The sequence below is a fragment of the Camelus ferus genome, chromosome 4 (assembly GCF_009834535.1).
Source record: "Camelus ferus isolate YT-003-E chromosome 4, BCGSAC_Cfer_1.0, whole genome shotgun sequence".
Taxonomy (NCBI): Eukaryota; Metazoa; Chordata; class Mammalia; order Artiodactyla; family Camelidae; genus Camelus; species Camelus ferus.
Window position 1 is genome coordinate 22,714,005 of NC_045699.1, and position 12,066 is coordinate 22,726,070.

General features: G+C 37.7%; 1 protein-coding gene across 6 annotated transcripts in view; it reads left to right on the forward strand.

Moving 5' to 3' along the window:
* Nucleotides 1-12,066, forward strand: part of NFIB (nuclear factor I B) — a 228,270-nt gene that overhangs the window by 214,651 nt on the left and 1,553 nt on the right. For 4 of the 6 annotated variants that reach the window (XM_006194235.3, XM_006194236.3, XM_032477689.1 and 1 more), the window contains one exon: nucleotides 6,994-12,066. This exon is cut by the window's right edge and continues 1,553 nt beyond it. In XM_006194235.3, the coding sequence (XP_006194297.1) occupies nucleotides 6,994-7,123 (130 nt within the window). In that variant the 3' untranslated portion in view covers nucleotides 7,124-12,066. The remainder of the gene's footprint in view (nucleotides 1-6,993) is intronic. The other 2 variants (XM_014567297.2, XM_014567298.2) reach the window with 1 other exon arrangement.

The following is a 12,066-nucleotide window of genomic DNA, read 5'->3' on the forward strand; positions in this document are numbered from 1 at the left end:
AGGAGCCAGGGAGAGAGAGGAGTAAGACCAGAGAAAGAGGATGGAAATCCACACAGTAGGATTCTCCACTGTGGTGCAGTCTGTGGGAGGAGATCCAATCACTACTCTGAGCCTGGTAATTCTGTATTTTTTAATTGGCTAAAACCTCCCACAGCTACATAAATTGCTGTATACATATGCGTGTGTGTTTACTGTAATTTATTTACAGTTAGTCATCTTCGTAATATTTCTCTGTCTTCCATTTTTAGTTCTAAAACATGAAAAATACCGAACATAGTTGGTTTTTTTTTAAATTTTTGGCCTCTTTAGGAGAAGAGTATTTTTCTTACTTACGTCTAAAGTAAATATTTTAAGGAAATAAGTTTTATTACTTTTAAGTATATAGATTGCCTTGCTGAGGGGTCTTCTAGGATTTTGTAAGAGCTGTTTACTAAAAGAGGACAGTCATTGTAAGGAGCACATTTCATATTAAGCTGGAGTGGCCCCATCCCTAAGGGCTCTTACTGCCCTGTGCTCTTCATTGGATAAAAGGTTTCACTGAGCATATGCCATTATTTTACCTAGAAAATGCTAGAATTCACACATGGTAAAGTGAACATGCAATCCAGCATGCCCCATAACAAAACACATCTGAAACAACTGAATATAAATTAATGAGCTTTGATGGCCTCCCGATTTGATATGTTATCTTCAAAATCGTTGGTCCCCCAGGAGTAGCAATAAAGAAGGCTATTTACCTACTTAGTTAAGAAACAAATACATTTCTCTTTCATTAACTGTGAAGTGCTATTGCTCTCGGTTAGAATAATTCCACGAGCCACCTGCAGTTTACGATATTTGGTGTTTCCCAGGGAACCCACAAGAGTACTTTGCAGTTCAGGTAAGAGCTGGCCAGGGAGCTTTCCAATACAGATTATTACAAATAGTAATAATCATTAGAAATCATCTTGCATGCAAATAGGATCATTCAGATGGCCATAATGATCCTTAAAAATGGGGGGGATAAACTGGAGAAGCCCGAGACCTGTATAAGGCAGTTTGTGCGTTTCACATCTGATGTGGAACGCAGCCAGCAAGGTGCTAATGCACAGCCACATCTGTACGTACATCAGAAAGGCGAATACTGCCTTTGGCTGAAGAGAATCATGAGTCGGATAATGGGACATAGTTGTTCGTGTTGCAACGTGGACTCAGAATGATGCTTCTGTGGGAATTTTGGTGTGTCTACATGATACGGACCATAACTCATAGGCTCGCTTATGTAATTCAGGGATAATGTGAATTTTGTTTAATGATAAAAGTATTAAGTGTGTTTCACAAGAGGGAGGTGAGGTGAATGATAGTGAGTAGGGACGTAGATTTTAGAACCACACTGCCAGAGCTCAAATCCTGGTTTCTACAACCTAACAGCAACAGGAGTTGGGCAAGACTCTTAGCTTCCCAGCTTCAGTTTCCTCGTCTGTAAAATCAGAATAATAATGGCACTTTTCTCATAGGTTTATTTTGAGGATCGAAATCTTTAAAGTGGTTCTTAGTGCATAGGTCAGTGCCTGGCAAATATGTGTACGGCATAGGTGCCAGCAACTAGTACGTTTGATAAGTACCTTTTTCTTTGTTCTGATACATTAATGAAATCTTAGATTTATTCTTTATGTATAGTAATATATATAATAACTCCTAAGTATATAGGTACTTAAATACTACCCATATATTCCTTCCACTGGTCTGAGGGAGCCTTTTTTCGTTAAGACCCAGCCCCCAGCACGTGTGTTATACTGAAGCAAGCAGCCAAACCAAATGCACACACACATCCAGGACAGCGTGGATCCTGACTTAATACTTAATTGGCCTGCCTTGATTGGTGTTTCCAGACAGATTTTTAGCCATTAATAGGGAAAATTATTTATTGTGCGCTTTGGGAGAGATACTAATACCTGTGTGTTAATATTACAGCAACAAAATTAGGAGTGTTTAGCCAAAGAGAGAATAAACTTTCCTTCCTGGGGGTATTTTGAAACAGGTGTAAAGGAATTAAGGGCAAATCCTCCTTTTAAATTAAGGTATTTATTTATTTATTTCCCATGCTTTCTGAGCCATTCCTTATTTTTATTGCTATTTATAAGTAATGTAGCTGCTGGTACCATTGAGGTGTATATGAATATATGCAATTCTTGGTGCTTCATTCCCATAATATATTTTTAAGCTTCTTGAAAGAGTACTTACTATCTTTAAAGCAAAGACGGTACTCGTATGATTAAATCAGCATGTAAAATCTGAACAGGCAATATGATTATTACCCTGAAAATTTTAGGATACTGGATGCTTTGACATTTTATAAAATGTTTGACAACTGGGTTGCCTAACCCATTATCAGTTACACACAAGCTAGGAATAAATGAATTTTGCCATTTTCCAATTAGCTTTATTTCAGGACAAATAATTGAAGGGAAGCCTTTGACTTTGGTTCGTTACTAAACTTAGGACTCCACGTATGTTTATTTGGTACCCCATTGGTCATGGGTGGTTACCAAGGTGAAGCTAAGGGCTGAGACACAGTCACAGAATGCCTAATTTTTAAAAAGCACAACCGTCAAATGTTAACTTGCCCAGAGGACTTTTCTCTCTTTCTTTCACTGAAAGGGATGGAGTCTGTTTACTCCTTGTGGATGCAAAGATTAGCTGTTTTATCCAATTTGTCCCGGATAAGAAATATATAAATAGTGTATCATTTTTAAAAGGAAGAAGTGGGTATCTTCCTTCCTCCTTAATCCTCACCATAAGGTCACTTTGTTTTCAAAGGAGATAGATATATCAAATTTCAGAGTTGCTTGATCACCCGGACCAACCAGATATTCTGTGCACAAGTCTGCTGCAACACTAGCTAGTTTATAACCCAGCTGTGTGTGGCCTGGGAAATTCACCATCTCCTGCAGCAAATACATTTTGCCTTCAGAAAACTCTGTTCAAAAGTTCTTTCCAATGTTTGGTCAATGCCTAACTTCCCAGGGAGGCAGTGTAGTAGTCACTTGGCCATGGGAATCAAGGAGACCAGGTGGGTCTGAGATCTAGGTGGGTAACTTTGGGTGAGTTTAAGCGTCAACTTTCTCATCTGTGAAATGGGGATAATAATGACAATTTCAAGAGTTCATTGAGAAAATTAAGTGACATAGCACAAGATAGTACTGTGTTCATGGTAGGCCCTCAGCATGGTTCTTCTGGAAGAATTCTGTCTACCTGAACAACGTAGGAGACGTCTCCATTTCTTTCCAACTCAGCTGTCATGTCTTCCCTGTCTTCCTTTAGCCGTTCCTCAGATGACATGATTTGGTGAGTCTGTTCACCAAAGAAATGCCACAGAGTTTGTTTCTCTTGAAGAGTGATGCCTAGAAGAAACACAATGCTTCCGAAGTAGTCTGATCAGGATGAAATAAAGCAATCCCATCACCTACCTTTAGTGCATCTTATGGTCAAAATAATGTGTTAGCTTCTTCCCTTTGGGGGCAGCCACATCATACATTTGATCAGAATCATGAGAAAATATCACCCGTGATATCAGACATTGTATATGTTTTAGAATTTTAACTTTTATTTATTTTGTTTTTAATGAATTATCTCATTCCATACTCGGAACTTCAAAGAGTAGAAGTCATTAGAGTGAGTTCTGTTTTGTGTTAAGATAGTGTCAAAATCTTTCGGGCTTATTTTTGTGCCTCACTTTTCACGAGGTACTTGCATTCTTTTTTTTTTTTTAACTGATATATTCTCTAAGATATATATATATTCTCTAAAAGATGTGCTTTCAGTGTTCAGTCATACTCATCTTCTGTTTGCCTTAAAAAAAGGTGATTTGGTAATGGAAAATGTAATGAAAACCAAGTAAATGCATCCTTGAAGATATACTGCTGAAGTAGATTAGTTTGACTTTGAATATTTTGAACTCTTTCAATTATACTCTCATCTCTTAATAGACAGAGGCACAGATTATTGGATTGAATATAAAATTATCCATATAATTTTCATTCTATTATGAATTAAGATGATTAAACATTTTACATATAATGAGCTTGTATATGTATGTAAATATGAATGTGTGTTTATTTTATCCATACTGGTGATCAGAGAGAGAGAGTTGATGTGTAAAAAGCACTGTTAAATTTTCACCTGCAAAACGATGCAATTTGGGGCATTGTCTTTTTGAAATTAAAGGATCTAGGTTATTTTGTTTGATTAAACATTTTTCTTTGTGTTGTTATTATAATCTTTGAATTAGTTTTACCAGATATTTTTTCCCCACTGGGACTACCAAAAGGCTCTAAAAAAAAAAAAAAAAAGTCTGTGCCTTCTAGTTCTGAATTTAACCTTCAGATTGGCAATAAGAGACTTGTAAAACTCATATATAGAGTCTGCATAGTGTTAATGTCTGAAATTTATTTCCCCCCAAAGGTTCGTAAACAGTATTGACAAATACATCGCACACTGCAATTTTGACATGGTCATAATGGAAGATGGGAGGTTTGAAAGGTTTAAATAAACATCTAAATTCAATGTGTTAGATATTCTTCAGCAAGAGTCCTGTTGGTCAGCGTTGATTTATTTTTACTGAGGATTTTCAAAAGAATAACAATACATGTCTCTCCTAAAGAACTGAGTAAGAAAACTATTACAAAATAAACCCCGAATTCCTGTCTTTTCTGCCCTTAGTAGGTAGACTTCTCCATTTAGGGAGTCACATCTCTTTTCGAGCATTCACATGCACTTTATTTTCCTCAAGCATGCAGTCTCTAAATGACTTCCTAGAACCCGTTTAATCTGGGACTTACTGATTTTGCAAAGTGATTTGCTTATTGTGGATTTTGTCTTTTACTGTCAAGGATTATCAAATACGGCTCTAGTGTTTTTGTTTTTCATATGTGCTTCCTATTTCAAGTTAAAAATACCTGAGTTCCATTTCTGTAATTTATCTGTTAAGAAATAATTAGCATCAGCCATGGCCAGGCTCTCTAAGGACTGATAAGACAAGGTCATTTTCTTTACAGAGCTTACCTTTCAGTCAGTAAGATCAGCATAGATACGAATAATTATGATGTGAAGTAATGCTGTAGCCGTGCTGTGTACCAAAGTACAGTGGAAGCACATTTGAGGGGAAAATATTTCATGATGCGCCATGTCACATTCTTCCCCATCAGCGGTGCAAAGTGCAGAAATAATTGTTGAAGATGTGTGTGGGAAGAGAGAAATATGTGAAAGCAATTAAGTCTCTTAGAAAAGGTTTCAATAACAACTGTTTTTATTCCGTAGAGTTAAGTTTTTATCAGAACATAACATCTCTTTAGTTTGAATTTTTGTGTTTCAGTTATTGTTTGATTATTCCTGTATAGTTGACTTTTGCTAATGCTACACATCTCTGACTTTAAGTTCAGAGATGCCTATTTTCTTTTTCGAGGGGGCCAATGGACAATGTGCTCATGAAATTATGTGATTCTGAGCAACACTTTTAAAATATATATAGTTGGGGGTGATTTGTAATATGTAATTGGTTTGTTTCTTTATCCAAAAATGTACTGAACATCTACCATGTGCTAGGTACTGTGTTACACGGAGAACACAAAGAGAAATGGACTTTGTTATAGTGGAGCTCAAAGCCTAGTCTGAAAATTCCTTTAGCATGAAAGGTCATTGTGCAGCTTTTCTATTAAAATATTAACTCAGAAACATGTAGTAATAAGATGTGTAAGTAATAAGATTTGTTTATTTAAAGGTATCACTAGAGTTAAAAAAAAAGTTATCTATCAGATACTTTTCTTTTTAATCCAAGCTCTTTCTGTTTTTCCTTTTCTTTTTCTTTATTTTTGGGGGGGTGGGGAGCAGAATTGTCCCTTCAAGTTACTATCCCTACTGCTATGGTAGTGCCATCCCTCTCACCTCATGGCTCCAAAAGGAAAGAAAAGGAAACTAAATTAACTTTAAAACACTGAAATTGTGTCTTCATGCCAGACCATGACACAACTGGGGATGGAGTTGTCAGCTTGAAGTTTTCTTGGTTCATGGGTATTTATGCAGCTGTTAACTTAGCTGACATTCATTCTGAGTTGAATGTTGAAACAAACAATGCACCTGATTAGGGACACCCCGATCTATGTGTTACGGGGCTGTTTTGTGATACGTAGGTCTGGTGTTACTCTCCTCTACATGATACTTGTTGAACAAGAGATGATTCCGGTAGCAACTAGAGAACTGTTTTTCAAACCTTTTTTGTTTTAAACAGCCTCAAATCCAACATAGCTGACAGTAGAGTTGGTTGGCAAGGGGCAGGACTCTCCTCTGCTTCCTCCATGCAGCCCTCCTCCCTCAACCTCTCCAAACTCCCAAACTCAGAGCAGCTAGGATGTGATAACACCGCTGACGGGGAGGGACGGGGACACCCAGGCTTCTGGTGTCAGCTTCCAACTACATAGGATGCACTGGCCTTCCTGAAAAATGTATTTTCTCTTATCGTAAGGGAAGAGAAATGTCTTTCATTACAGCTTTCAGTTTTACGCAACCATAGGCAGGTAAAAGATGGAAATACATCACTGAGTTGCTTGTGAAAGTAAAGTAAAACAGGATCAGAATATAACTTGCCAAGTATATTGGTCCTGCTGGGTATTTGGTTTTTTTCTTTTTTGGCAAAAATTTTTATTTTATTTACATCGAAGTAGACCAAATATTTTAGGAAGAGTATCCTCAGAGTTCAAAAATTATGGATGAATCCTACTCAAGTTTTTTCTGCCTCACAGTTAGTCTTATCGTAATCTATGAGAGAAATAGACCATGTAGTTTATATCCGTATAATGTTTATAATCTAGTGCATTTATCTCATATTAAACTGTAATTTTGAAAAAAGTTGTAGTAATGTGATGCATATGGAATTTATATTTCTAATATCATTATTGACTTTAACATTGTATTTTTTCTTTTTCTCTTTCCTCCCCCCCGTCCCTCTCCTGGCAACAGTCCTGGTACCTGGGCTAGCTTGGTTCCTTTCCAAGTATCAAATAGGACACCCATCCTACCGGCAAATGTCCAAAATTACAGTTTGAACATAATCGGAGAACCTTTCCTTCAAGCAGAAACAAGCAACTGAGGGAAAAAATGAAATACAACAATAGTTTAAGAAATTAAAAAAAAAAAAAAAAAGGAAAAGAGGAAGACTGGACAAAACAAAACAAAAACAAACAAAAAAGGGAGAAAGGAAAGAACCTGAAGAAAGAAGATAATAGACCAGCAATCACAGCACTTACAATCACTAATTCCCTTAAGGTTGAAACTGTAATGACAGAAAAAGGGTCGATGATATTTCACTGATGGTAGATCGCAGCCCCTGCAAAGTAGCCTTTGTTACATGAAGTCCGCTGGGAAATAGATGTTCTGTCTCTATGACAATATATTTTAACTGACTTTCTAGATGCCTTAATATTTGCATGATAAGCTAGTTTTATTGGTTTAGTATTCTTGTTGTTTACGCATGGAATCACTATTCCTGGTTATCTCACCAACGAAGGCTAGGAGGCGGCATCAGAGGTGCTGGGTGACAGAGCCATGAGCCAGCCGTTTTATAAGCACTCTGATTTCTAAAAGTTAAAAAAAAATATACATATAAAAATCTCTGTAGCCTTTAGTTATCAGTACAGATTTATTAAATTTTGGCCCTTAACCCAGCCTTTTCCAGTGTGTAACCCAGTTTGAAATCTTTAAAAAAAGAAAAAAAAAAGAAAAAAAGAAAAAAAAAAAGAAAAAAAGAGAAAAGGACAAAAAAAAAAAAAACCAGTTTGAACACAAAGGCTCTATGGAAGAAATGCCTCTATGTAGGTGAAGTGTTATCTCTGCATGCAACAGTAAAAAGTAATATAATACTTTCCCCACAAAAGGAACACTTAACAGAGGCAAGTGCAATTTATAAATTTATATCTAAAGGGGAATCATGATTATAAGTCCTTCAGCCCTTGGACTCTAAATTGAGGGGATTAAAAAGAATTTAAAATAATTTTCAGCGAATTTATTTTCCCCTCAGGTTTTGAGGGCATTAAAAAGGCATTAAATCAAGACAAATCATGTGCTTGAGGAAAAAAAAAATTAATGAAAACACAGCACTTATGATGGTTTAGCTGCAGCCTCCTTGGAGGTCGAATTTATTTATTTAAAATTACTGGTTGCATCAAGAACCCATAGGGTATGCAAAAGGTTCTATAAAATCTGCATTCTAGAGACAAAGAGGCAGGCAAATCCATGTCACAAGGGTAAAGCTTACAGTTTACAAACTGGGAACGCCAGGGTGTAGGATGTAAAAAATGCACTCTTGAGAAGACAGATGTAATCAGGGTGCTGACTACTTGCATGGTGCTTTCGGACATTAGCCTTGTTCAACAAATTTCTTGTATTGACAGATCTGTAGTGTGCATGGGCAGACACATTTTGCCTCTATGTCTCTTAAAAGTTGAATTAAAAATACTCTTTCCAGTAATCCTAATTTGCACGAAGATACAATGTCCACATTACGTGCCTTGCCTTGAAATCTAAAAAAAAAAAAACAAAAAACAAAAAAAAACCCACAAAAAAACAAAAAAGTGACATCACTACACTTGTTTTGCTGCATTTATTATCATTTTAAATCTTTACCATTTTTATGACAAACTATTTTGTACTCCAGACGAAGAAAAATGTGTGACATCATGGATTTTTTAGACAGTTATACCTTTATCTCACATTTATAAAGCATATCATGGCTGTGTATAGTTGCCGCTTAAAAATTGTAATCGACCAGCAATATTTTCAGTATTTTGGTGTTTTTTCTATTAACCTTTCATGTTTTTCATCTTCCAATTAATATTTGGGGGGGGAGGGGTTTCAAATTTATACGAATTATGCAATACCAAGTTTTGCCTATGTAGGTAGTGCTTTTAGCTGTATTGGTTATTATAGGTAAGTACACAGATTTAAAAAAAAATAATGTATGCTTTTTTTTTGTTTGTTTGTTTTAATTGACCAAAGTGGGTACTGCTATTTTTGCAGTGTGATGAGGTCCTTTTGTGTACTGAGAGATGGACAGGGGATTTTTTTTAATATACATATATATATATTCTGGGGCGGGTGGGAGGATTTTTAACACTTTACAGTGTAGCTGTGAAGCAGTGCACCCTGAGATGGGCCTGGGCTGCAAAGTGACTGTCCTGCCTACTGTGACAAACTTCAGCTCACACAATTTCCCCTGCTCGAACTTCCCACCTGGGGTGCAAGCTGAACTCATTTCTGGTTTTCGTAACAACAAAGAGTAAGAACAAGCGAACACAACAAATTCTCCTGGAGGCAGACTTGGCTTAAAACAAACTGTTCCTATCTTTTTTTTTTTTTTTTTTTCTTGGTTGGTGGTGGTAGTATTTCTTGAAAGTTCTGGATCCACAGTGGAGGGTGAGCCTGTCCCGTATTTGGCCGAGATATCCCTTGAAAAGTACTCCTAGCGGACGTTTCAACTTCGGGGGTTTAACACCTGAGCATCCTTCCTCCTGTAAATTACGCCATCCTGCTAGGGGCAATGCTCCCATATTCTTTCCCCACCACGTCTTTTCTCCATTTCTTCATTTCGTTAATGATAGTATATGATCTACTTGTGACTCACTACTTCAAATGGATGGCAGTGCGCTTGGGGAAAAAAAATTTTTTTTTTAACATCCAGAAGATTGAACAGACGGTTGCTATTATTAAATGTATTTGGACTTAGAGATTAAAATCAAAGTTCACTTTTTAAGGAACAAAAATATAAATCTTGTTAAGTTTTCATTTTACCTGCCCTTTTTAAACTGAGAACCAGAGCAGAAGGGAAATACAGAAGTTTAAGAAATTAATTTTCCTGTGGATGAATTAAGCCCATTAGATGCTGATGGGTTTTTTTTTTAAGGGATGGTACCTCAAATATATATTTGATTTCATGTCCCCTGAGGGCTAGAGGGTGAATGGAGGCTGGTTCTACTTTACTCTCCCCCACTGCCCTCCAGTCCCGTTAAGGGAGCTCACTCCTAGAAGGAAAAGCTTTTAGAATAAGTCACACAGGGCGGGCTGTCTGGAGGAGCCCCCCCCCCCAACCCCAGGCCATGCCCTAATAACATGAACTGTCCCTTGTTCTCACAGTGTATCATTTAATAATGAATACTTTAGAACAATGCTTAGTGGCCTGAGAATTGTATCTGATCGGCCCATTCAGGTGGCTAGCCCAAATGCTGAATAGCACAGCGGGATCCTAGCAGCGCCAAGTTCAACAGTAAGTCCACTTCCGAGATGACTTGCCGGGGTGGAAGACAGGCCATCTCAGCCAAGCTCTTCATGGATCTCCAGTCTTGTAGGTGAACAGATCAACCTCCCAGGACACGCAGTATTTTTTGAGAGCCAGCGCGCCCTCTCCTTTTACCAGTGAATGAGCAGCTCGAGCTAAGTCTGTCCCACACTGTGGGTATTCCTGCCCGCCTCTGGAATACAAAGGCCTAGTTCAAGTGTTGCTTTTTTTTTTTTTAAATCATGTGTCATTTCCTCCTCTCCTTTTGGGATAAAACGCTTAGAAAATCGACTACTCTCTATAGAATCTCAAATCCATTTCGGCCTCCTCCTCTTTTACCAGGAAGTATCTTGTGACTGAGGGCCCCCCCCCTTGCAGGTCTTGCACGCCCCTCCCCTCCCCTCCCCAGAACTGCAGAGCGGCAGGACGGTGAAGTCACCCTAGGGAGTGGTCGGGGCAGGCGTCGGCTCCGCCTGGGCTCCGCAGCACTGGTCCGCTCTTCTTGCGTTGCTTTGCAGCCCCCCACTCCCAATGCCTCCGAAGTGTTTCCTCTGGAGTGACATGAGCGTTTGAGGCTTGTCTAAGGAGAAAAAAAAAAGGCAGTGAAGGAGATTGTACATAAAGACATGGCAAAAATCTTAATTATAGCAATATAGTTATGGGGTCATGTTCGGGTGGGCAGCTCCATTTAAAAAAAAATATGTGAATGAATCTGTGAAGCTGCAAGTAGCAAGAAGAACGAAAGGTCTTCTTAATGAACCGCCTACCTTGTAGACAGTAATTTGTACACTGTATAGTTTTGTTAAGAATTTTTTTTTTAAATTAAAATGCCCATGTTTGTAAAGCTAACTTTTTAACAATGATAATGGAACTATATGTTGTTTCCATTTTTAAAGTAAACAAGAATATTCCTTGTTTGGGGACTGGACTTGAGTTAAAACTCTCCAGTCTCTTAAGTTATGTATTAAAAAAAAAAAATCTGTCCATGTTAGGAGTTATTTCACAGATTCCTGTGCTTGAGAAGCATAGGAGACTAATCCTTTAAAAAAGTGTAAATGGAGAAAAGTTATATTTTATGAAGGTTATTTTGTTGTATTTAGTATTGGAAAAGTTGGTTTTCAGAGCATTTCAGAATGTCGGAAGCACCACTGTCTTTTTATTAGTATATACGGCCTTTAGGGACAGTTTTTGTGATTGTTTTGTGATGGTATTTAAGGTTGTTTCACAGAGCGTTCAGGATAGGCAGAAAACGAAGTCAGTGCTATGTCTCACATAACGTGTCCTCAGGGAGCAGAATCTCGGATTTGTGACTTGTAGCTTCATAAGGACTCAACAAAAGAGATTGCACAGGGACATCTTCAGCGGTGTGACACCAGGACATGTGTTCTTTACCTAGATTCAGACTCTTCTGTACTGTGTGAAACGATGAAGGCTGCAGAAAGTTATCCCATATTCAGTGTACAGTATTCATTTTTAATGAAACAACTCTACAATATTGCTGGCAGATAGGCCCCAAGCATGACATTCAATATAGTTTACATGTTCCTGTCAAGGTCTTTTGTTCACATTAACCAGCTGCATGCTTCCTGGACTTTACAAAATTGGGTTTCTATAGAAAACTTTTTTTTTTTTTTTAATGTGCAGGCTATTCAAGTTCAATAGTAAAAGCTGAAAATTGAATGTTCTACTCCGTGCTGAAGGAGCTGAGAGCTGCCTTCTTCATATTTTGCACTTTCTGGTAGTTCCCCTGTTTTTCCTAATTC